Raw genomic sequence first — 27,348 nt, forward strand, 5'->3', positions numbered from 1 at the left:
TTTCTTTGATGAACATTAACATTCAAAAGGATTTTTGGATTAACCTGGTAGTTCCATGGATAGCACTACTGATACCAAGATTCCAGATTTAATCACGTAAACCAATACCACAGCTGTTATTGTGGAATTCAAACCTGTTTTGTAACAGTTTGTAACATTTTGTAACAGGCCAATGAATGTTGGAAAAGTAACTGAACTGTTCCAATTAAGCAAAATATAAGCTCGATGAACAACTCATCTTCCAATGAGGTTTGTTGCGATCCAACATTCAATTCAACATTTCAACATTTTTAGTATAACCAGCCCTTCCACTTTACAACACCTCAGGATTTCTTTTGAGACACATGCTGCTTGACCTACTGAGTATTTGCAGCATTAACTTCAAGTCCACAGGGTGGCGCCAGCAATGGCTGTCTTACCAACAGTCTGTCTGTCCCTTCCGTCTTTGTGTATGTTTTGTATGTGTTAAATATATGTTTTTTTAGTGTTCTTTAGCTTGTTTTGTGTGGGGGTTGGGGGAGGAGTTGGGGGAAACTTTTTCTAATCTCTTACCTCAACGGAGATGCGATTTTTTCCGTATCGAATCTCCGTCCACACTGCGACCTTACATCGTGGAGATTGACCGGGAGCTCCATCGCGGGAGCTTGCAGGATGTACCATTACGGAGCTTGCGATCCCTGTCAGGGTCGTCTTTTGGGGCTCCAGCCATGGGAGCCTGCGAAACTTTAACATGACGGAGCCCGGGGTCTCTGGTTAGAGACCGACATCGGGGAACTCCAAGCAGCAGGAGCTTCTACCGCCCCGACGTGGGAGTTTTGATCGCCCCGACAGGGGCTTCAACCGCCAGCTACAGATGGTTCGACCGCCCCGACCGTGGGAGAATAAAAGAGGAAGGAGATTGGACTTTATTGCCTTCCATCACAGTGAGGAATGTGGTGGATGGTTACATTAACTTTTATGAAGTTGTGTGTCTTGTTGCTTTTTTTAGTTTGGCTGTGTGGTAATCTGAATTTCACTGTACCTTAATTGGTCCATGTGACAATAAACTGACTTTGAAAAAATGAAATATCAGATATCCAGCAACAACAGTCTTAATGCTGAAGCTTGGAGATGCCAATTGTTTTTCTTCATCTTCGATTTGCATTTTCTCCAGTCAGGTCAACTGCTATTAACAAGCCTCGAACACCTGCTCTCAGTTGTATCATTCAGTCAAACAACGTGTGTCATTTTATCTTTCTTTCCCTCCATCCAGACATTCTCTTTGGCAAAACAAAGTACTGGAGGAACTCAGCAGATTAGCCAGCATCTGTGGAGGAAGTGGACAGACGACGTTTCTGGTCGGGATCCTTCTGCAGGCTGAACAAATGTCGTCCATCCATTCTCTTCACAAATGCTGCCTGACCCGCTGCGTTCCTCCAGCACTTAGTGTTTTCGTCAAGATTCCAGCATCTGCAGTCTCTTGTGTCTGCAGACATTCCCCTTGCTCTCTCCACCTTCTCTGCATTTAAAATATGATTGATTTTAAATCTTTGCTAGATCTGATGAAAGGTCATCCAACCGAAATATAAACTTGTGTCACTACCAACTGCTGCCTAACTTGCTGGTATTTCTAGCATTTTCTGGTTTCAATTCAGAATCTGTATATTTTTTTTGCTTTTCCACAGTACTGCCACACAGGTTCAATTTTTCCAACATGAGAACATATACAGTGTCCTCCATAACGTTTGGGACAAAGACCCATCATTTATTTATTTTACGCTGTACTCCACAATTTGAGATTTGTAATAGAAAAAAAAACATGTGGTTAAAGTGCACATTGTCAGATTTTAACCGAAATGTATAAAAATGGCCTTTAATAAAATCTGACAATGTGCACTTTAACCACATGTGATTTTTTTCTATTACCAATCTCAAATTGTGGAGTACAGAGGCAAATAAATAAATGGGTCTTTGTCCCAAACATTATGGAGGGCACTATAATTGAAAAACATCAGCATATTGAGGTAAACATTATGTATTAAAACTGAAAAGTTTCTTGTTTAATGTAGCACACGCTTGATGCAACCTGTCCATTGCGCAGAGATTTTTTTTTTTTTAAAAAGCAAAGCATCAAATTTTTTAAAGGTTTAGTGCATGAAATATATTGCTTTCATGAACGTTGCATTACAGGCTCAAGCTAAATCCTTCCATTTCCCAAAGAATGATTATTCAGTTTTCCTGGTGTCCCAAAGATAAATAACAAATTCCAGAGTATCTATTTAACTTACATTCTGCTACTTTTGCTATTTTCGTATGAGTAAAAGTGCTGCTAGAACTATATCTTAACTGGCATATAAACAAATACAGAAGGTCGACACAAAATGCTGGAGTAACGCTGCAACTCTGGAGATAAGGAAGCAACAGGCAGCAACTCTGGAGATAAGGTATGGGTGATGTTCCGGGTCGAGACCCTTCTTCTGACTGATGACAGGGGAATGGGCAGGACAGAGATAGAATGTAGTCGGAGACAGTAAGACTGGTGGGAGAACTGGGAAGGGGGAGGGAATGGAGAGAGAGTGAAAGCAAGGGCTATTTGAAGTTAGAGAAGTCAATGTTCATATCGCTGGGGTGTAAGCCACCGAAGCGAAATATGAGATGCAGTTCCACCAATTTGCACTGGGCCTCACTCTGACAATGGAGTTGGCCCAGGACAGAAAGGTCAAATTGGGAATGGGAGGGGGAGTTAAAGTGCTGAGCAACCGGGAGATCAGGTAGGTTAAGGCGGACTGAGCAGAGGTGTTCAGCGAAATGATCGCCGAGCTTGCGCTTGGTCTCGCCTATGTACAGAAGTTAATACCTGGAACAGCGGATACAGTAGATGAGGTTGTAGGAGGTGCAAGAGAACCTCTGCCTCACCTGAAAAGACTGTCGGGATTTTTGGATGGAGTCGAGGGAGGAAGGTAAAGGGACAGGCATTGCATCTCCTACGGTTGCTGGGTAATGTACCTGGGGAGGGGGTGGTTTGGGTTGGAAGGGACGAGTTGACCGGGTAGTTGCGGAGGGAACGGTCTCTCTGGAAAGTGGAAAGGGGTGGAGATGGGAAGACGTGGCCAGTAGTGGGATCCCTTTGGAGGTGGCGAAAGTGTTGGAGGATTATATGCTGTATGCGGCGGCTGATGGGGTGGAAGGTGAGGACAAGAGGGACCCTGTCCTTGTTTGCGAATGGGGGGTGGGGGAGCAAGAACGGAGCTGCAGGATATCGAGACCCTAGTGAGAGCCTCATCTATAGTGGAAGAGGAGAACCCTCGTTTCCGAAAGAATGAGGATACCTCTGATGATCAAGTATGGAAAACCTCATGCGCAGAGGCAGCATAGTCGGAGGAATTGGGAAAAGGGGATAGAGTCTTTACAGGGAGCAGGGTGGGAAGAAGTGTAATCTAGATAGCTGTGGGAGTCAGTAGGTTTGCAGTAGATGTTGGTCAATGGTCTGTCTCCTTTGATGGAGACGGTGAGGTCCAGAAACGGTATGGTGATGTCAGAGATGGTCCAAGTGCATTTGAGTGCAGGATGGAAATTAGTCGTGAAGTTGAAGAAGTCAGTGAGTTCAGCATGGGTGCAAAAGGCAGCACCGACGTAGTCGTCAATGTAGCGGAGGTAGTTTGGATAGGGCCAGTGTTCGCCTGCAACAGTGATTGTTCGACATACCCTACAAAGAGGCAGGAATAGCTGTGGGCCATGCGAGTGCCCATAAGTACATCTTGGATTTGGTGGAAGTGGGAGGAGTAGAAGGAAAAGTTGTTGAGGGTAAGGACCAGCTCTGCTAGGTGGAGGAGAGTATTCGTAGATGGAAATTGGCTGGTTCTGCGGTCGAGGAAGAAACGGAGGGCTTTAAGAACTTCCTAGTGGGGGATGAAGGTGTAGAGTGACTGGACATCTATGGTAAAGATGGGGGAGTGGGGGCCTGGAAAATGGAACTCATTGAAGAGATGAAGAGCGTGTGAGGTGTCTTGGACATAGGTAGGGAGGGATTGGACCAGGGGGGGATAGGATGGAGTCGATATATGTGGAAATTAATTCCATGGGACATGAACAAGCAGAAACAATGGGTCTGCCAGGACAGTTCTGTTTGTGGATTTTGGGGAGAAGATAAAATCGGGCCGTGCGGGGCTGGGTAACGATTAGGTTGGAGGCTTTAGAGGGCAGAGTGCCGGAAGTAATAAAATCAGAAATGGTGTGTGATATTAAGGTCTGGGGCTCGTCTGTGGGGTCATGGTGCAAGGATAAGTAGGAGGAGGTGTCTGAGAGTTGTCGCCTGGCCTCAGCCCGGCGCCTCCCTTGTCGGTGGGTTTGATTATCAAGTTGGGGTTGCTGCAGAGTGAGTGGAGGGCTGTACGTTCACATAATAAAATACAGAGTCTGGAGCGAGGTGACATTTTTGCCAGCAGAAGAGCAGGTTAATCTTGAATATATCAATTTTAAACTCCTAATGCTGAGAAAAAGGCAAAATTGGTGCTGTAACTAATAAGTCTTGGACCATTTTGATGAATTGGCGATCATATGACCAACATGACCGACATGGAGATCCCAGCCCTGTGACACACAGGCACAGTACCTGGAAGTGCCGGGGAGACCTCCAATGTGTTTGAAATGTGGTCGCTGGGGTGGTCTCCTAGTAAGAATGAAGAGTCAGGGTCTACAACCCCTACTCCATCACCCTAACAATTATTTGGTCAATGTACGGTCCCTGAAAATAAGATTGACTTAAGGGCTAAATTGCTTCACCAAATGGACATGAGCGAATACTGTGCACTGTTTTGCAGAGATATACCTTACTGTCAGCTCTCTAGACCAAGCCCTCCAGCCCAAATGTTTCTCGATTCATCGCATGGACTGGCCGGCATCATCAGCAAAAGGGAGAGGCGGTGGCATCTGCCCCACGGTAAACATTTTATGGTGCTTGGGTAAGGTGGTGTTGCCCAACGTCAGCATCCTGCACTTGGAACACCAGCACTGAACTACCAGCTCTTCTATTTACCAAGGAAATTCACCTCAACTGTCATGTCTGCAGTCTACATAAGGAATAGGAGTAGAATTAGGCCATTCAAGTCAAGTCAACTCCGCCATTCAATCATGGCTGATCTATCTCTCCCTCCTAACCCCATAACCTCTGACACCTGTACTTATCAAGAATCTATATGTAGGAAAGAACTGCAGATGCTGGTTTAAATCGAAGGTAGACACAAAATGCTGGAGTAACTCAGCGAGACAGGCAGCATCTCTGGAGAGAAGGAATGGGTGACGTTTCGGGTCGAGACCCTTCTTCAGACTGTTCTGCCTTAAAAATATCCACTGACGGCCTCCATAGCCTTGTGTGACAAAGAATTCCACACATTGACCACTCTCTGACTAAAGAAATTTCTTTTCATCTCCTTCCCAGAACGTCCTTTAATTCTGATGCTTGGACCTCTAGTCCTCAACTCTCCCACTAGTCCTCTCCACATACACTATATCCCAGCCTTTCACTATTCTGTATGTTTCAATTAGGTCCCCCTCATTCTTCTAAACTTCAGCGAGTACTAGGCCCAGTGCTGACAAACACTCATCATAGGTTAACCTACTCATTCCTGGGATCATTCTTGTAAACCTCCTCTGGACCCTCTCCAGAGCCAGCACATCCTTCCTCAGATATGGTGCCCAAAATTGCTCACAATATTCCAAATGCGGTCTTACCAGAGCCTTATAGAGCCTCAACATTACATCCCTGTTTTTGTATACAAGCCCTCTTGAAATAAATGCTAGCATTAAGTTTGCTTCCTTTACTACCGATTCGACTTGCAGATTAAATTTTTGGGAATCCTGCACCAGCACTCCCAAGTCCCTTTGCACCTCCGATTTCTGGATTCTCACCCCATTTAGAAAACAAGGCTAGCTTGAAGCTTGCAGTTCCAGCAAAGCGGATTGTACAGGGGTGACAATAGACAATAGACAATAGGTGCAGGAGTAGGCCATTCAGCCCTTCGAGCCAGCACCGCCATTCAATGCGATCATGGCTGATCACTCTCAATCAGTACCCCGTTCCTGCCTTCTCCCCATACCCCCTCACTCCGCTATCCTTAAGAGCTCTATCCAGCTCTCTCTTGAAAGCATCCAACGAACTGGCCTCCACTGCCTTCTGAGGCAGAGAATTCCACACCTTCACCACTCTCTGACTGAAAAAGTTCTTCCTCATCTCCGTTCTAAATGGCCTACCCCTTATTCTTAAACTGTGGCCCCTTGTTCTGGACTCCCCCAACATTGGGAACATGTTTCCTGCCTCTAATGTGTCCAATCCCCTAATTATCTTATATGTTTCAATAAGATCCCCCCTCATCCTTCTAAATTCCAGTGTATACAAGCCCAATCGCTCCAGCCTTTCAACATACGACAGTCCCGCCATTCCGGGAATTAACCTAGTGAACCTACGCTGCACGCCCTCCATAGCAAGAATATCCTTCCTCAAATTTGGAGACCAAAACTGCACACAGTACTCCAGGTGTGGTCTCACCAGGGCCCGGTACAACTGTAGAAGGACCTCTTTGCTCCTATACTCAACTCCTCTTGTTATGAAGGCCAACATTCCATTGGCTTTCTTCACTGCCTGCTGTACCTGCATGCTTCCTTTCATTGACTGATGCACTAGGACACCCAGATCTCGTTGAACTCCCCCTCCTCCTAACTTGACACCATTCAGATAATAATCTGCCTTTCTATTCTTACTTCCAAAGTGAATAACCTCATCCAACGAACTGGATGGTCAACTGGGCGATGTTCCCGGATTCGCCAACAGATAAATATGACATGATTGTGATCAAGAGAGACCATCTGAGTGTTCTCTACACTAACCGGTCGCCTTGGATAAACCAGGAGATCCACACTCTACCGAGGACCAAATCTGTGACGTTGAGGTTAGACAAACGACAGTCATCCAAGTCATCCAGGTATGACCTAGAGAAGACCATTGCAAACTCAAAGAAACACATCCAAACCAAATTGGAGGTTTAGAGGGATACTTGGCAACTATGGTAGGGCTTTCAAGACATTGCTTCCTAGAAGGTGAAATCAAGTAGGTCAGCTGACAGCAACGCATCCCTCACGGAGCAGCTCAATTCTTTCAATGCTCACTTTGAAAAGGAGAATAATTATGTGCCTTCATGAGGAATCTCACCCCCTCACAACCCTTTGATCTCCGAGGCCAATGTCAGTTCATGAGGGTGATCCCTTGAAAGTATCAGGCCCTGTATGGACCAATTTGGGGTTTTTCATGGACATCTTCAAATTCTCACCACTACGGTCCAAAGTTTTCATAGGACATCTATACTATCAATGCCCATGAGCAAGGTGGCATGCCTCAATGACTAGCGATCAGTGACATATACATCTATTGTGGAAAGAAATGCTTTGAAAGATTGGTTATGGCACACTCCTTGGGTATGAAGATAAATTGATTGCAATACCCCTTCATAAGAATCTTTGTCCTGCAGTGGAGAGAGCATGGAACGTAAAGAGTAAACAAAAGGAAAAGTGGTTTCACTGTGTAAAATTACAACAATAAAAATGAGTTTAACTTGTGACTTTGAATCAGTAACAAGATGACTACTCCAAGTCTTACTCAGTTTAGGACTTTAGAGAGATACCGTTTTAGAAAATCAGGATCACTTTCTGATCATTAAAATGTGTGGTGACTAAAGTGACACTGATATGTTAGCAAAGATCCTGTCCCTATGATCCCAAGAGTGCAATGCAAACTAGGAAAGGGGTACAACTCCATACCGCAACAATTAAACTGTAGGGTAATGGATAAATCATCAAAACCAAGATTTATTTTTGGAAAGCTAGCCATATGCATGCAATCATAATTAGCATCTTCCAGTTAAAGCAAACACAGAGTGTTACTAGAAATTGATATTATGCGAGCTATGTTATGCCACTAAACCTATATTCTAATTTTTGATGAGGCCGTTTCCTGGCAATAAGCTCACAGCTTTGGATGACTGGAAGCCAGATGTTCGTGCTGCAGAACCAAGAAAAGATTCCATGAGATGGCTTGCCCAAAATTCCTTAAGAGAACTGCACAGGGCATTGGAATTTTTGCAGTTTTAAACAGATGGAATAAGGTTTTGAATCATTGTGATCCCAGTACTGTTGGTCATTTGGTTCTGTATAATTTTCTTATGACAAAAAAGGTAGTTTTAGGTGGACTTTCACTGTTGATTGGAGAGATCCAGGGTTCTATGGTTCTTCAGGGCTTGATCAGGAGCAAGAGGGTTCACTGCAGTCCCAAAGGAAAAATTTAACTTTTGATTTGGAGGAAGTGAATGCTTCCCAAGGAAGCTGACATTTGGTTTGAACATATATTAAAAAAAACATCAGGAAATCATACTTTTTCAGAAAACCTGGTGTGCAGCTGTTAAATTCAATGGCGCCCAAAGTCTGAAAAATGGTGCCTCATTAACATCTTTTAATTACAAATCTGTTTTGCAGAGTAGGTATTGTAAACATCAAATTCGACGAGATTAGTAGGAAGTAGGTGTGTTTCTGGCAAGTTGTGGTTGTGTGTTATTTATTTGCTGATTTGATCCTCAGTTGCACACGGAGGACATTAAAATATACCCCACGGAATCTAGCCAATATAATATTCCTATTATTTCCTGCAGTTTGTTTTTTCTCCATACCTCTTCTTCCGATTTCTTTTTCTTGTCTTTATAGATTATTTTGTTTTAATGTTTTCATGTCTTTCTATTCCCATTCGTTTTTGCCACATCCATCCATGGTAGTGTTACTTAGTATGCTTAGTGTTCACTCAATTTTACTTGCCTAACGATCCAACCTACAAGACCTCAACGGCAGACCAGGCGGACAAAGTTATCTTGAACTCAACGGCTGTGAAGGCGGATGAAGGCTGCAACAGATGTATCAGCTCCAATCGTCTTGGTTCCCTTGCCATTGGAATTAGTTGATTGATTTATGAAGGACCGTGTGTTTCTTGAGTGCAACATCAAGTACACGTTAAACAAACACACGCACAGGCATCTTCGTTCTGTGAGCAGCACAAAAACTCACTCATGACTTTCGGCGATGGGGGAAGAGCGACGGGAGCAGGCTACGTGATGGCTGGAAGCTCCTAGTCAAGACCTGGCACGGAAGCGGTGAATACTTGATTAAATCTCTCGACTTTGGAACTTATAAGCCGCCTGAGAGTTCACAAAAACAACGAAACGTAGATCATGAAGGATAGCCACGACGATGACTTGCCTTTTTCAATTATTCAATTGGTGAATTTTCCAATATTTGGCTCTTCCAAGATTGGCGTAATCATAAAAGTTGGTGTCATTGATGTTCATTTGGTGAATTTTCCAATGTGGCACTTCTGAGTTTGATGTAATCATTAAAGTTGGTGTTTATGCTGCTTCAGTGATAATATGGCACATTCCACTCCAGAGATGTGCAATTTCTCTGGGCCAACAAATCAGTGCAGTGCTGCACTCCTGGAGATGTTGTCTGGGAAGGGTGATAGGAACAGAAATAGAAGCAGGAGTAGGCCATCCAGCCGTTTGAAAAATGAAAATGAAAAATGAGATTCATTAGATCTCACTAATCTTTCACTTCAGCACTACATTCTCAATTCCCAAAAAATCCATTAATCTCAGTTTTGAATGGATGTAGCAACTGATCTTCACATCCATCTGGGTGCAGAATATTCCAAAGATTCAATACTCCTTATTTCAATGCTAAACATTCTCCCTGCATCGAATTTGTGAAACCCTTTGAGAATTTTGTAATTTTTTTTGAGATTTCCTCATATTTCCAAAAATCTAAAGGTTTCAATTTACTCAATCTCTCCACAAAACCAGCATTCCTGGAACCAGTCAAGTGATTCTTTACTGCACTGTCTCTTTGGCATATGCTTCCTTTCTTAAGTAAGGTGACCAATACTATACTCCAGATTCAATCTCACCAGGTATACAATTACACTGTCTTCCTTACTCCTGCAATCAAATTCTCTGGTGATAAAGGCTGATACCCTCCCAGGTCCCTTAATTGCTTGCTGCATCTGATTGTTAGTCTCAGTTGCTTGTGTACTTTGGTCTCTTTGCACATCTAAACTATTCAATCCCATACCATTTCACAAATACTCTTTTCTTGTGTTATATGCACAAAATGACAAGTATCATTATCAAATGGATAACCTTGCATTTTTCCACCTTGTATTCCATCTGCAATTTTGGTTGCTTACTCAATTAGCTTGTCCAGATCTTCTTGAAGCCCTTTCCATCATGGTCCCTACTCATGCCTCCCAGTTTATTCTCAGCAAATTGGGAAATATAACATCTTGTTCCCTCAGCAAAATCATTAATATTGTCATGAATTGATGGGACCCAAACACTAATCCTTGCTGTTCTCAATTAAGTCTTAACCTGCCCAACGATCTATTTAACATCTCTCTGTTCTGCTATTACATCCTATTAAATTGCTATTATATGATCCAAAACTTTGCCAACCTTTAATGCTTGGCGATGGGGAAATTCTTGCATTTCTCTTTCCCCTTTCTAAAATAGTAAATAACTGATACTTAATCACCTCAGTTCCCGATTCTCATTGCTCCTTTGAATGACTGATTTGGGTTCATGCAGCTTTCAATCTTGTTTGCCTGCTTATTTTCCTGCAACCTATTCTTTCTCCCCATGATTAATCTGCACTCAGCCACACTAGGGTAAATGTACAATGGCCAATTAATTATTTAGCATGTCTTTTGGAGATGGGAGGAAATGGGAGCTTCCCTGAAGCCAACAAAGGCACAGGGAAGACATGTACACACCACACAGGTAGCACTGGATGTCAGAATGGTACTTATATTATGGAGCTGAGCGGCATACATGCTGGAATTGCAATGTTCGAGGCAAGTGGACTTGCCCAAAGTTGCCAGAAGAGCTGTTGAAAACTATAAGGTAATTTGCAGCACAGACGTTCAACTTAGTCTGCAGTATTTATCGAGTGCTCCTGTTAAGCTTCAGGTCATTGGTAACCCTTAGGATATTGAGAGTGGGAAATGAGTTGCTGCTAAATACCAAGGAGAATGGTTAGACAACTGCTGGAACAGACATTCACTGTCACAGTCAAAGATACTAGAGGAGCAAGACAGACCACTCGACCCTAAAAACCATAGTATGTCATGGTGCCATTTTAGTAGGTAGAAACTTGCAGAAACATTTAAAAAGAAAAATAACAAAAATCTGTAAATTGATAGATGAGATATATTCTGCATTTTAATGGTATCATCACACATACTGTTCCCCCAAAGCACTGATTACACTGCGAGAGGCATAGCGAACGGCGGGTTTTGCCTACTAAAATGGCAGACGTTACGCTCCTTTGCGTACTACACTTCAGTATAGGCGATTTCAACGGAGTGGTCCATCTTGTTCCTCTAGTATCTTTGGTCACAGTATAACAAAAATGATACTTGGCACTTTCAGATCAAACTTAGGTTCTTTTGCATTCAGACATGATTTAATTGTGGAAGATTTGTTAACAGAACTGAATATGCCTCAATCATCATGGAACATGCCCACTTCAGACTTTTAAATAAACAGAAGTTATTGATAAAGGAGGATGTAGGACATTTCATCGGTCAATAAGTTTGAATCCAATAATTGAAGGGAATTGTAAAGAATATACAGAATAAGCAGGAGATAGTGAGGTAATTGCCTGTAGGGAGAACATGCAATGTAAAGCCTTAATAAAATAACTTATTGTCTTACTATATTCTACAACCAATTCAATGATTCTATCAGCGTCTTACCAAGGTCCTTTCTTTTAAAATATATACCAAATAAATGAAAGAGAGTCAGAGATTGAATGAGTTTCAGCACACATTCCAGGCAAATCAGTGATTCATTCGTACTTCTTCCAATTTAGTGCATTTCATTTGGTGTTGACAGTGTGCCTCCTCAATACCAGAGAACCCAGAGCATATTGGTTGACTGCTATGCCTCAATTCAAACTACATGTTCTCTTTTCCTCTCCCACTCTGACCTCTCAGTAGTCAACATATGTTCAAGGAACTGAACTATGACTCTTTAACACCATTTAAAATTCATTTAGCCAGGTACATGGATAAGAAAGGTTTAGAGGGATATGAGCCAAATGTGGGAAAATAGGCCAAATAGGTGTGACCAGCATTGATGGGGCATCCTGGTCAGCATTGGTAAGTTGGGCCGAAGTGCTTCTAATCATCTGACTAGGCATGGTCTCAACCCGAAATGTCACCTATTCCGTTTCTTAGGCATGATATAGTTTTCAGGACTGAACATTGACAAGCCCCAACCCTGTCTCAGCCAGTACCATTAACACTTGTGTCATTCATTCTCTTGGGGCCTGTACTCTATCAGAGGCATTTCTTTAATCTCTTTGATTTATAACTGTTCCTGGCACAGCCAACACATTATCAACCTGAAACATTATCTTTTTCTCTCTCTCCACATCTGTTGCTTGCCCTGCTGAGTATTTCCAAATTTTCTGTTCTTAATTATTGGCCTACAAACCTGGTCTGTTTCTCAGATAGGTGTTTACATTTTATTTTCTGCTAATGTTCTTTTGATTGTATACTTTATGATCAACAGCAAGGACCTGTGGCTGGAAATAGCTTCAGGCTATGTTATTGTGAAATTCTAACACAGAAATTAGAATGTTGCCTACTTTGATAGCAAATTCCAAAGATTAACTACCAATGCATGGAACATTTCTTTTCCCCTCAGCCCTACATAGCCAACCCTTTATTTTGAAACCACGACTCTTGGCCTAGACTTCTCAGCCAATAGAAATATCATTGCTGTATTGGTCCACTGATATATTCTTCTAAACCTTCGACAATATAGAACTAGCATGTTTAATCTCTCCTCAGAAGACAACCCTACACCCCAGGAATCCATCTGCTGAACATCTTGTGGCACTCCTTCCATCTCGAGTACAGTAGGTGGAAAAACTGACCGAGGAATTGAGTTCTGGTTAACATCCTCCATTTCAGTGCATCATACTTCGGTTTACTGTCACGGTTTTAAATTTACACAAGATCTTTGACATTTGTAGAGTTGTGAAAGGAGGATGCTGTGGTGTAGAATAAGGAAAAAGATACATATCAGAAAATAAAATATTTTTGCATCTCTTGAATGCAAACAGTTTGCCTGGCCTATTATATTGTCTAGCTAAGTTGGAGACATCATTCAACACATTCTAAGGAAATTTTGAATACCATGCCAAAAAAACCCATATCCAGATTTATATTACTTTCACTGCTTAAAAAAATTATTTGTGGCTTGGCAGATACATAAATGCCAAAGCCTTGAGGCTTTGAATCCCTCATGCAATGGGTTCATTGTTTGCAACCCAGATGTCTTACAGATTCATCACAATTTTTTAGCTGATGAAACAATGCAAGTGATGTGGTTTAAAAAGAATTCCAGTTTTTTTAAAGTTTGAAGCAACATCTTATGCTATTGCCCTGTAAAATAGCTGGAAAATAATGTTGAAGCAAAAACTGCTAAATGTAATTTAATGTTTAACTCTCATTACTTTCGACAAAAAGGTTACCTCCAACACCACACCATGTAATTATCTTTGGGAAAAGCAATGGAATCAACGCTGATAAAAATAGAAAACGCAGTAAACTCGCAACTGATGGGGTTCTGATGAAGAGTCTTCCACTCGAAATGTTAACTGTTACTTTTTCCACAGGTGCTGCCTGGTCTGCTGACTGTTTTCCAGCATTTGTTTTTGGCTTTCATGTCAATGTTTTGATTTTCATTAACAGAATCTACGGTGTATATTCTGTACTGGCTTCGGATCAAGTTATGCTCAAGTGAAAGGTTGGTATATAAGCAATTTGAATCAAAACATTTTCTTGCTCAAGATCTAAATTGATTTAAATACAGCTTCATTAATTTATTTACTGTGATGTATGGTTACAATATTAAAGGCACTTTTAAAGACATAAACATTTTTGCTTTAAAGCCATGAGAGGCAATTTACTTTAAAAACAAATTATGCCACAAAGCCACATATTAATAGATGTGTTAAATGGATAAAATGCATTGTCCAACAGGGATAATGCCAATTAAAAAGGCAATTGTTCAGCTAATTGAACATTTACTGTAAATAATTGTATCTGTAGTAAAGAATTAGAAATGTTGAAATTTTATATTTTAAATATAATATTTTTGACATTCTCAAAAACTGAAAGGAAAAAAGACTAATTAATAGTTCAGGTAAAAACATAGAAACATAGATCCTGAGATTGTGGCAGAGATCTGCTCTGCACTTCCTTTCATGCCATTTTACATTAAACCTGGCTGAAATTCAGCTTTTCTGACAAAACTGCAAACATACATCACATCATAAATATTAAAACAAAAGAGCATAAATATTAATTTATTTGGGTTATTCATGATTTTATACCACCTTAAATAAATCCTGCTAATTTTCCTATTCTTCTAAAAAAAGGGTTTCACTCAATAAATTTATCTTTCATCTCCTTCAGTTTTCCCCCAATCTAAAATACCAAGCATTTATTTCAGAACCAAGTTTATTTTGTTTCATCTTTATTGGTCACACAGCCTTAATTTGCACTGCAAGCCTAAATATAAAGTTAAAAAATAAAATTTGCACTGAGTTCTGTGTGCCACAGTGGATGATAACCGCAAGTCTTTCCCACCGTATGCTTAATTTACTGATTCCTTGCCGAGTTGTAAGTTAATGTTGAACATCTTTAAAAGCCACTTAGGTTCGAAGGACACATGGAAGCACAAGTACCTTTCATTACCCACTTTACTTGATAACATTAGTATATTTATTATACAGATCAATTCAGTACAGATGGAGCTATATTTTTAACTTTGAGTAGTTTATCAATGGCTTTTAAATCTGTAATTAATGACGAAGGCAACATGCTGCTGATAAATGTAGTTATTATAGATATTATGTTAAAATAGAGGTTCTGCTTTGGAAACTCTAAAATCTTAATAATTTGGCATATGATAAGGTGTGAGATCAATCAGTTTCACAGTCACAAAACTGCTGATCATTAATCTGCTACCAATTTCTAGCTAGGTTGCAAGGAAAACTGAGCTCTGTTCTGATTTAAGGGAAAAGAAAACCAAGTGTGAGCTTTGATATTGATAGCTGATGAAAATCACATTGGTTAGCAAATAAAAGTCACATGCATCTCCCGGAAAGTTTACATTTAGAAGATTATTTTATTTCCCGTTAAAAATATTTTTATGTTTAGCCAACGCTAGATTCTAAATGTGGACGTCGGACTCCAGCTCTGACTCACGGCTGCCTTTCTTATCCAAGTTGCTTTATGAGAAATGTTTGGGATTGATCGGCAGATATAAAACATTTTGGGGGTGGAGAGGAGATAAAATTGTTACTATTACAGAACCATTTTTTTTTTTGGATCAATATTTAAGTTATCTGTACAAAAGAGAACTTGAATGTCTCCAAAATGCAGAACAAAGAATAAATTTAAAAAGTATGTACGGTTCAGATTCCAGAAAAAAAATTAACTGTGATGATGACTCAGAAAGTGTTGCAGGTAACACAATTCAATTGAAAAGCATAATTGAAGGGGTGCAGGTACGGAATTAGATCTTTGGGTTCGAAACAATTAAAAATTGGTGATAATCTTGGTGATAGGATTTTGCATTGTTTCAAAGTTTGCATGACAGAATTTTATAAAGAAATTGCTACATTGCCTACTGAATATTATCTATTCAGCAGGATTCTGGAATATATTCAAACAGTAGATACGCTCAGTAAATAAATCACATTGGTTCCATTTCTTCAAGTTAATTTGTTGTTGTTTGGCATTTTGTTCCCACCACAAAAAAAAATTCAAGAATTAGTTTAAAAAAAGAGAAATAACACAAGATGTATATCACTTCACTGGCAAATACCAGTAGCAATTGGGTAGAAAATGAAGCAGAAGTGTAATTCTGTGGTAACACTCCAACGTTAAGGTGTGTCACGCACAATCATATTATCTTCATAATGGTGCTATGAGGTCTATACTTGGCACACAATGGGAACAAATTCACAAATCATCACCCTTCCACTCTCCCCTTATGTTTCCCTTTTATTGATAAATAACACTGGTTAGTTAATAAAACAGGTTAATATAACTGGCAGAGTAATTCAAAATTAAATGTGTATGAGCAATGCCTCTGGACTGCGTTTGAAGAATGCAGCCCAAGTCAGATTATACTGAACAGCAAGTGTTTTCTAATATACTGAAATATGTTCAATGGACAGTATTTTAAAAACATTTGATAGAAACATGAAATTATGAGAAGCACAGACGTGATGGATGGTGTTTTTGCCATGGTAGAAATGTCAAAGACTAGATGACACAGCCTTAAAGAGGGAAAGTTTAAAGGAGATGTGCAGGGCAAGTTTATTTTTACAGAGTGAGGATGCCTGGAAGGTGCTGCAGGGAGTGGTGATGGAAGCAGATATGATAGTGGCAATTAAGAGCCTTTTAAATAGGCACATAGATGTGTAGGGAATGGAGGTATATGGATCATGTGCTGGCAGAGGAGGTTAACTCGGAATCGTTCAGCACCAACATTGTAGGCTGAAGGGCCTATTCTTGCGCAGTACTAAACTATAGTGCGGTACTATGCTTTACAACTTCGTTTCTTTTTATCATAAATTGTTACAGTTTCTAGACTGAAAGTTGCATCTTGCAAGTTGTAGGCACAAAATAATGTACGTTCAACTTGGTCATCTGGATTACATTCTATCCCCTGAAGAGATCGGAGGAATTTAGCATGTTTCTGTACTGATGCATTCAGCAACGTTCCAAGCCATTTTTCACTTTTGGTATTGATGTTTACTGCTTTGATATTGAAGGAGTAATGTGAAATATTGTCAACTGTGCAAAAGGCCATCACTTAAAGAGAATTTTGTTAATGACCATAAGAATTTTTTATTTAGACTGATGATCAGAGAATTTGTAATCACATATAACATATCAACAACCCTCCCCAACAGGGACCTCGTTACAAGGCATGAAATAAATCTACAAAGAGGTTGATCGCCAACGGCGTACCTGAAATTGCATCAGTTAGGTGGACATCAGCTTGATCATGCCACATTTGGGAAGAAGGCCTAAGCTTCTGATCACATTTTTATAAAGCTTGCAGATGATATACTTTGGGTCTGAAATCTCGGTTAATGAGTGTTTTGTTGGCCTCTGCCACATCAGAACTTGTTGCCTTAATAATGCTTATGAACCTCTCAATACATCAAAATGCTGTGGTATTTGAAACATTTTGCAGCGACCCAGAGGCGAAAATGCAAATCGTAAGCTTGAATGAGATTGCTAGGCACAGTAATTCTACATTAATGTGCAGTTTGAATCTTTCTAGGGTCCTAAAATGTTCAGTAAAATTGTCTTTTAGCACTAAGGAACTGTTCAAGTAAATAGAATTTTAATTAGCATGGTAAGGACAAATGAGAATTGGTCCATTTATAACTGCACATGAAAGTAAACAGCAGATTCCATTTTGTTTAACATGTTGGATATGGCACAGTTAAACTTTTGTAATCCTCAAAAAAGTGGTCATAATACAAACATTTTTGGCATTCTCTTTTGTATTCTCCAAGTACAGCGATTAAGGAAAATTCTCCAGACAATAAATGAAAACAAAATTGTGAGTTACGGTAGACACAGAATACAACATAATTCACATTCTGGATTGCTGAATTGAAGAGAGTTATATGAAATGTTGTAATCCAAGTTCTAGACTAACTTCCTGCATTCCATTCTGCAAAAGGTGTTTTTTACTTTTATTACTATTTTGAAAATAAATTTGTCCTGGTTCAAAGTTACTAATGGAGACAAAAACAACCCAGAATTCACAGGACAATAAGTAGTATTATTCAGCCATTCAAATTATGTCAAATGTAAGAAAACAATTGTTCTCAACTGTACTCACCCCTAGTCCACCACAGGGTAGCAGTGCATACATCTTCTGTGTAATAGGACCTATACAAACATTCCAACAGAATATTCATTAGTCAATGGTGGAAGTTGACAGAGGAGTTTGCTTCCATTTCTTGAAAGGCAATATAAAATCTTTCAGTAATACTTCGAATCCAAGGGTTGTCAGTTGCAAGTTACTTTTCAGGTATATTTTCAACTGGCATAAGTGTCTAACCTAAAAAGCTTCAAGTATTTATGATCTCAATAATTTAAGGAGCTCATTAGCAAATTAACTAATTGTAGTCTGCATAATGTATCAAATCAGAACAGACTTCTTCCAAACCTGCAAATAAATGTAATATAGAAACTTGATGCAAAGAGACCATGGATATGGTCTAACATAGCCAAAAATATTGGAACACAGCTGCTCTCAAGTTTATAACAGTGTTTTTCATTTGGTCTTTTGATGATCAAATGCAAATTATGGATTCGTGTACATACCTAGCAACTTCTTACTGTCTAGTTTCTGTCTGTTCAGAGGGTTGGTGCCATACAACAATGTGTGGTGTTCCGAATGCACAGTTTGAATTTCGTCCAAAGTTGCTTTTCTACCTCGGATTCGCTGCAAAAGTAAGTGCAGAATATTAACCCTTTGAAGAGTGAAGCAGCATTTCCTCACCAAAATTTAAATGTAAAGCTTCCTGCCATTTATTCTAATGGGTACTTTAAAGTAAGGTTAAAGTTAGTCCCAGACTTTTAGAATTTTTACCATGCAATCTTTTAATTTAAAATCAAAATTTTAGAGATATCAGAAAGTGAAAAATGTAACCCTCCACAAACGTTCACTACTCGAAGGCTTTATCATTTAGCTATTACTCTTGGGAAATTTCCTGGTGGGGAGACAACACTGATGTTGAATATATCAAGGAGGTTTCCATACTAACCAAGTTTCCTGTGAAGAATGGTTTCAAACATGTTCATAATTATGTATAAATCATAGATATCAGCAGTATAAATATTAGTTTTAACATTTACTAGCTGGTGTATATAGTTAACTCACAATAGCTATCAAATCATTTTAACGTTGATTTTAAAAGTTCATTATTTTCAAGTTCAAACTTCTAATTTTGTTTGGTTGTCTTACAACCAAATTATATAGAAGTATATAAAATGATGAGAGGCATAGCTGTGGAAGACAATCAGAACCTTACTTGCAGGGTGGAAATGTCAAGAACTAGACGGGGGCAAAGTTTAAAGGAGTTGAGTGGGGCAAGTTTTTTTCTAAACAAAGAATGGTGGATGCCTGGAATGCATTGGCAGGGTGGTGGTGGAGGCCGATACAGCAGTTGTGTTTAAGAGGCTTTTAGATTGGCACCTGGATATGGAGGGAATGGAGGGATATGGAGTACATCCAGGCCGAGGAGATTATTTTAACTTGACATCATGTTCAGTGCAGACATTGTGGGCTGAAGGGCTTGTTCCTGTGCTGTACATTCCTTGTTCTATGTACATCTCTGTTTTCCCCATCAATTGTTAAACATCAGGGATTTAAAAATGTAAAATGTCCTGCACACTGTAAATGTCAAATCTTTCTTCACTAGTATAAAAACAATGGTGTTTATCTATTGAGAAACTCCCTGAAAATTCATTCGATACAGATAACAATTTGTTATCACACGATTTTGTTGAAGGGTTTAAGATTGGTACACCATAAATGCTGAACGCGTAGATTGAATGCTATATCACTGAGATAGAATTGCCCTCCATGTTGGACAGTACCGCCTTTAAGGCTCCCAACAATGGTTTAAGGTATCAAAGAAACCAAGTATGATTCTTAAATAAATAAATGAATCTGCTTTCTCTGTTATAACTGTGTTTCTGAGACTAACTGCTGTGAGCAGAATGTTAGGGATATTTTAAAGTTGTGGCACAATCATTTCTTATTAAGATAGGGAATTTGAATGACAATTGTTGCAAAATAGAATATAAAAATTTCTAAGGGTAAAACAATCATATTTTTGCTGAACTGCAGTGGTTGCAAAGTTTATATTAATTCAAAGAATGCTTAAAATGGCAGTTTAAAATTGTGTTCAAATTTCATCTGCAGATTTGTTTGACTTCTCTTTACCAAGTATAAATATATCATGCTTCCCAATTTTCTCTCTTTAATAGCATTTTATTGGAATTCTTGTTTGCACATGATGAATATACAAAAAGGAGATAAAACATTGGTAGAAATACATCATAGAGGTACAATTACAAGTATTTCTGTGTCATTTATGTACAGCTTTGTTACTTTGTTCAGAGCAGGAAAGAACAATTGAGAAATATGATTAGGATGCATGTTACAAATTGACTCCAACATAGAAAGCCTAAAATTCAATTTACTGTGCTTGAAGTATCAGGCAAAATATTCTGGTGCAGTAAAAAATAATGCATGTTTTTACGAGAAAGCGCCAGCAACCAGTTTTAATTGTTTGCAGATCTGTACGTTTTTATTTATTATAATAGATGTTGCATTCAGGAAAAAAAAAACATATGAACATCACCCAAGTGACCACACACTACTTCATCCAGCAAATTTCCTAAGACATCATCATAGCAGGAAACCAAAACCTCATTTGCAAAGAGCACCCTGTACTGTGCAAGGAAGCTCCTTCCATTTCACACTTCAAGCTTTCTACATTCCTATCAACTCTAGGTTTGTGGGGAGTTTGCATTTCCGCTCTTTATATTCTGTGAAATAAAATGAATGAGTGAACATCAAATAGTCTTCCCTTTGGCCTCTGCATTACCTCACAGCCCCACAAACCACATCAAGCTCCAGGCATTGCAACTGTGGTCAGTCACTGTATGAAGCAAGCAGGCCCATGAGTAGTGACTGGGCCCTGACTGCCTTGATGGTCCTTTGAAACCTTGTGCTGTCAAGGACTTCTTCCAATGGTTTTATAAATGTTTCTGATAACCCTTCTTATTTCTTTCTTGAGTTGCACTGGACAATAGGTCGATACTTGGGAGTCATACACCTTCACATTCCAATATACAATCTACCCCACTAGGTTGCACAACCAATGATGTGATCAACACGTGAGAAATTTCTTGAAAGCGTAACTATAGGCTTTTCCAGAAATGAAAAATGGCATTCAAAGTATATCAAATATACAATAACGTTGTTATTTCTCAAAACAGTGCAAAATACTATCAAGTAGAAGACGAATTGATCAAAATTCAGTTTTGGATTAGATCGGTGTAGTTTGCTGTTGTATCTTTCAGTTGTTTTCAGGTGCAGGTCCACATTTCCAAATTAATCAGGTTTGAGATTTTTGGCCCATGAACAGATTCTTCAAATGTAATTCAGGTTTCTTGTTCATAATGGTTATTTCAGGATCATAGTTAAAATGTCAACATTTGCAAGTTGATACAATCCTCTGTTATTCATTCATTCCTGGGAAACCGTACTTAGCTCCAGTATTTTGGGACAGGTATGAACTTTAGTCAACAGTTTCCCCTGCTTACTTACCTCGCACTTGTTGAGTAACCCAGTTTCCTGAAGTCTAGACCAGACGCTCTGTATTCTTCCTGCATGCTCTGGATGGTTGTTTGTATTCCCACAAGTGCACTGGTGTTTCAGCATAAATGTATCATAGACCAAACCTGTAGAGGAGCAAATGTAACAGAAAGTGTAAAGATTAAAAGCACCATGTAACTAATTTTAATTAATTATTTAACAATGCAGCCTATATGAATCAGTTATATAAACATAAGCTAACATATGTTGGGTATTTCGCCTGATGGTCAGATTTATGATGAACTGGAAATAGTTCAAATAGGTCTAATGCATGGTTGGCAGGTTTTATTGAAAAGGGATATCTCAAAAGGTTATCTTGTTGAAATAGTTTCTCTCTCCATAGATGCTGCCTGACCTCCAGCACTTTCGTTGATATATATTAAAGTGTTAATAATTGTATTTTTACTTCACACTATAAGCCAGATGAAAGATGATGATGAAAAAGGGAATGCTGTTGGCTTTATATCTGGCAACATTGACAACCACTCGCCCAGTCATTCACCCTTTTTCAACTCCGAGGATAGAGACACGCACTTAAGGAAATATACATTAAGATACTCAATTGACACTTGATGAGACAAAACGTGAGGAAGCCAGATAATGCAGTTGCAAAAGGGGATTCTGTTTTCTTGTGAAACGACATGACTATTTTGGAGCTTTTGGATGGCTTCCCACACTAAATGCAGCACACAGCTTGGTCAGCAAAAGGATCCTCTGTCTTGTTAACATTTGACAGATAATTATTTCTGGACAACCTGAAGAAAATAGTGGCTCCGATTAGTTATTCAACTGCTTCAAAGTATTCAACCCAAGAGGTGAAAAGTAATGAAAGCCTGCAAGTTTCTGAAGATTGTATTGTGAAAATAACGTTAATATGACTTCTCAAGGATAGGCAACAAAATATCTCCCACAATAACTTACAACACCAGTGCCCAGCAAGACTGGGTTCTCAGCTCATTATAATATTCCCTATGCATTCACGATTGTGCAGTCACCTTCTGTTCTAATTTCATTTATAAGTTTGCAGATGACATTGCGGTAGTGGGCCTGATATCAAACAATGACAAGACAGAGTAGGAGGAGACAGAGAGCTTAGTAGCATGGGAAAGACAACAAATGTCAGCCTTAATGTCAGCAAAATGAAGGATCTGGGACTGACTACCACGAGGAGATAGTATCAACCCTCCATTCTGCATCAATGGTGCTGAAGTGATGGTTGAGAACTTCAAGTTCCTAGGTGCAAATATCACTACCATTTTGTCCTGGTCCAACCACATTGACACTACAGCCAAGTAAACACATCAATGCCCTACTTCCTCAAAAGACCAAGGAAATTTGTCTTTTCTCCAATGCCTCTTACCAATTTCTACAGATGCACTGTAGAAAGCATCCTATTCAGATGCACCATAATTTGAAACGGCAAACACTCTGCCCAAAACTGCAAGAAATTGCAAAGAGTTGTGAATGTAGCCCAATCCATAGAGCAAACTAGCATCCTCCCCCATCAATTTCATCTGTTCTTCACACTGCCTCGGGAAAGCAACCAACATAATCAAGGATCACTCACACCTCTTCTTCTCTTCTCCCTTCTCTCTTCTCCCCACTCCCATCCGGCAGGAGATACAAAGGCATGAAAGCACATACCACCAGATTCAAGAATAACTTTTTTTCAGCTGTCATCTGACTCTTGAGAAGACATCTCAGATGCTATGGATAAATTCTTGATCTTTCAGTCTACTCCATTGTGGCTCTTGCACTTTTTAAAATATCTTTGTAGGTGTTAGCTGTAGGTCTCAGAGCACAGTCTGCACTCTGTTTATTTTTTCTTTTGCACTACCCAATGAACTCAAGTATGGTATGATTTCCCGAAATAACACACAAAACAGTGTTTTTCCACTGTATCGGAGTACATGTGACAATAACAAACCAATACCAATTATACACGGTTGACAACTTATGATTGTCTTGAGGTCCCTTCTCCCACTAAGTCAAAATTTAATTCCTTAAGAGTTGTTGTTTGTGCACATCCTTGTGGCCACCTCATTTCATGCAGCAGCATCAAGTTTCAGTCCATAAGCTTCCTGTAAAAGTCTTCAACTTTTTTTTATTCCTAAGTGCTTCTTAAATATGACTGATTTACCACTGACCAAATAGAACTGGAAATCAAGGGCCTCGCTATTTGTCATTACCTGAGATTACCTAAAATATCACATTTTGTTGTGATTCTATAGGAGGAAAGACTATAACAAAAATTGAGTTGCAGTGAATCAGAATCAGTGGCAGCAGCAACATGCTTAGGTGCTAGATTCATGTTGCAAAAGGTTCAATGAACAGAGCTTTACATAGCCTATTTTCTCAACAACAATCCTTTCAATTCCCTTCTCCCCCCCCACCCCCGTGTGCTACATTTTCTTTCCCCCCTCCTCTCTTACACCCGTCAAGATAATAATAACGAAAATTCCTTTTTAGCAGCAGAAAGCTGTACATATTGTGAAAGAATACAAAATATCTTTGCCCTTTTCCAGGCAGCAAAGGAAGCCCTAGACAATTAAGGCCTGGAAAAAGCCAAGCTAATTGGGAAGTTGATGCTAGTGAGTTTCTAACCAGGACATCTCTGTTATTTTCACCACAGCAAGTCTGTACGGAGTTTCACAAATTATTCAAAACTATTATTTGCAAATTTAAGCCACAATGTGTCATGTTAATTCCTTGTCTCAGCTTATTCTTAGGGCAAATCTTGCACTGTTCCAAAATTGGCAACCACCTGCCCCTCCGACATAGTGTTTTTTTTAAATTTCCACTGACAACTTGCCCGTGGCACCTTGACATGGCCAAATGCAGCAAAGAGGCTACTCAATTTTCAGCTCGCTAGACTATCATGGCACCTACCTTCTCAACGGGTTTAATGATAATGTCGGGGTTGCTGCAGAGTGAGCAGAAGGTTGTATGTTCAGAGGAAGCGAGTTTAAGAGTAGGTAAGGGGAGTGGAAAAGTTGAGACAATTGATATCATGTCGGCAGTTAGAAATAAAAAGGTCTAAAGAGGGTAGAAGGCCATCCGGGGGAGACCAAGAGGAGGGGGACCAGTGGAGACGGGAGAAGGGGTCATCACCGGGTGGTGAGGGCTCCTTCCCATAGAAGGCACGGAGGCGGAGGAGACGGAATAAAAGTTCTAAGTCGTGGCAAACCTGTTGAGGTGGGGACGGAGGGGAACAAAGTGAAATAGGATATTCTGACAAGAGGAATTAGAAATATAATTATCAAAGGATGGGTAATGCAACAAAGGGAATTATTTCCATTCGACAGAGCTTACAATTTACACATGAAAAGCGATACTCTTAAAACTTACTAGACCAAGTGGACCCGTTGGGCCCAAACATCTCCTGCATTGGTGCAGCACCCTCTCCTTCCCCCCCCCCCCCCCGCCCCTTCCTCCCACTCCCACTCGCTTCCCCCCACTCCCCTCCCCCCTCCTTCTGCCTCTCACCCTCCCTCCTTCACCTCCCTCCCACTCCATCCCCCTCAGCCCCCATTATCCTCCTCCCCCTCCCTCCGCCCCCCTCTCTCCCTCCCTCCGCCCCCCCCCCCCCCCCCCCAGGAGATAGATTCAAAGTTTAAAATGTGAATAACTTAAAAAATATAACACCAATTTCAATGAAACTTCATCCATTAGCACCAAAGGGACGACGGTGAGTAAGGTGGGCCTAAAACTGTCACGCTATCATGTACCGTTTTGGCTGTAGTTCAGGAACAAACAAATAAACAAACAAATGAGAGTTTTAGTATATAGATAAATGCAATTAGATTATATTCAGCAGCTGTTACTATATTTGTTTGGACTGCTGACCACTAAAAATTGCATTATTAGAGGGTATTCATTTTATACCTGGAACAAGTTGCTGTCATCTTAAATTGATAATTCTCTTCATTGTGATCAATATGGCAATGTAAATGCAAAGTGGACACAAAAGCTGGAGTAACTCAGCGGGACAGGCAGCATGTCTGGAGAGAAGGAATGGGCAACGTTTCGGGTCGAGACCCTTCTTCAGACTTCTGAAGAAGGGTCTCAACCTGAAATGTCGCCCATTCATTCCCTCCAGAGATGCTGCCTGTCCCCTGAGTTACTCCAGCATTTTGTGTCTACCTTCGATTTAAACCAGCACCTACAGTTCTTTCCTACACAATGTAAATGCAAAGTCTGGTTATAATGCTGCTTGCTTGCGACACCCAGGATCAACTCTAATTCTATTACGTTTGCAGTTAAAAGGAAAACAGCTTTAAGTCTGACATATTTACTTTAGCCCGTGTTACATAAATTATTTCAATAATATAATCCCTTGTGTTTTGAATGATTGACTTTCCATAACTTGCTCTCAATAGATTTGTTTCTAAGCAGAGAATTTTTGGAAAGAATCACCTTGAAATTAGGTTGCCTAGCACTATGGTAGATCCAATCAAATTACGAATGTTGCCCAATACAGAGTATTTTCACGTCCTTTGAGATCATCTCAGAAATTCAACCAGCCACATGCAATCAAGTGCTCTGCTTACAAGGCTGAAATAGTTTATTTGATGTCATCCTCCATTACCAGCATTTCAAGGGGGAAGATGAGAGATTTGACCAAGGAGATCCGATGGCAACCAATTTATGCGTATTCATGATCCACCTCGCGACAGGAACCCACAAGGTTCCATTCTAAACTATTATCCTTAGCAATTCTCCCACCCCCAACCCACAGATGGTATCTGTCCACTACCAGAAGCCACTTCCCACCCCCATCCCTCACCCCATCTCAAAGCTGATTTACTGAACATTCATCCTGGGCCCAAAACTCTAAATCTCCCAACTCTACACTCTTAACCTCCCCAGTGGTTCCCAACTTTCTTCCACCCACCGATTTCCTTTTACCTTACCCCCCCACCCCCACACCGGTTATCCCAGGTTCACCCCACCACTCATTGATCCACTCCCAACCCTCTAAATGGTTCAGGCCCAATTCCCAGCCACCCACTGATCATCACCACCCCTTCCCTTCACCTTGACCTGCCCTCTGACCCTCCAATCACATTTTCTACTCTTAAGTTGGCCAAGTGACATCCCCAATCTTTCAATCAGCCCAGTGAACTTGTGATGCTCCAACCTCACAATATCCCTTACCCTCCTTTGGTTAATTTAATAACCCAAAGCCATGACCATCAAACATGATCCCCTCTTCGCCCTTGGTCACTTAATTGACTGACCATTTTGTACCAATCAGACCTTGGACTGCAAGGTTTCAGCACTGCCAAATATGCGCAAGACCAGTTCCATTTTCAAATATGTTAGTTAATGCTCGTACTTGTGGGAGCTGGCCCGCACCGGATTTCTTGGTCAAATTGACTTGTTACTAATTCACATTAATGCAAGTGTTACTTTGAGATCTTGAAGCTAGTTCTGAGGTTTCCTTACCAGTAGTGAAAAGGTGCTTGACAGGTTTCTCAGTACTAGGATTTTTTAAGTCTGCAGTTGCTGGAGAGGACTGGGCTCTGCAGAGTGGCTGATGCCTGTCCGTCACAGACATGCTTCCCATAGCTACAGAAGCCTGATACACATGAAGCTTTTGCATGCGTTGCTGGTCCAAGAATTGTTGCTGTAAGAATTGAAAACAAAATGCTGAACTTACTTTCTATTACAATTTAAAAAATGCAAACATAGATAATTCAATGAAAAATAAATTATTAAATCAATTAAGTAGAAAAAAGATACTTTCTCCTGGGACAATCAAAGTTTAAAAAAAACAGGC

General features: G+C 40.1%; 1 protein-coding gene across 6 annotated transcripts in view; it reads right to left on the reverse strand.

Moving 5' to 3' along the window:
* Positions 1–27,348, reverse strand: part of hdac5 (histone deacetylase 5) — a 254,535-nt gene that overhangs the window by 37,293 nt on the left and 189,894 nt on the right. For all 6 annotated transcript variants that reach the window (XM_078424813.1, XM_078424812.1, XM_078424810.1 and 3 more), the window contains 4 exons: positions 27,015–27,195; positions 21,519–21,652; positions 18,500–18,620; positions 18,012–18,061 (listed from right to left, as the gene is read on the reverse strand). In XM_078424813.1, coding sequence (XP_078280939.1) covers positions 18,012–18,061; positions 18,500–18,620; positions 21,519–21,652; positions 27,015–27,195 — 486 coding nt within the window. The remainder of the gene's footprint in view (positions 1–18,011; positions 18,062–18,499; positions 18,621–21,518; positions 21,653–27,014; positions 27,196–27,348) is intronic.

The sequence above is a fragment of the Rhinoraja longicauda genome, chromosome 29 (genome assembly GCF_053455715.1).
Source record: "Rhinoraja longicauda isolate Sanriku21f chromosome 29, sRhiLon1.1, whole genome shotgun sequence".
Lineage (NCBI taxonomy): Eukaryota > Metazoa > Chordata > Chondrichthyes > Rajiformes > Arhynchobatidae > Rhinoraja > Rhinoraja longicauda.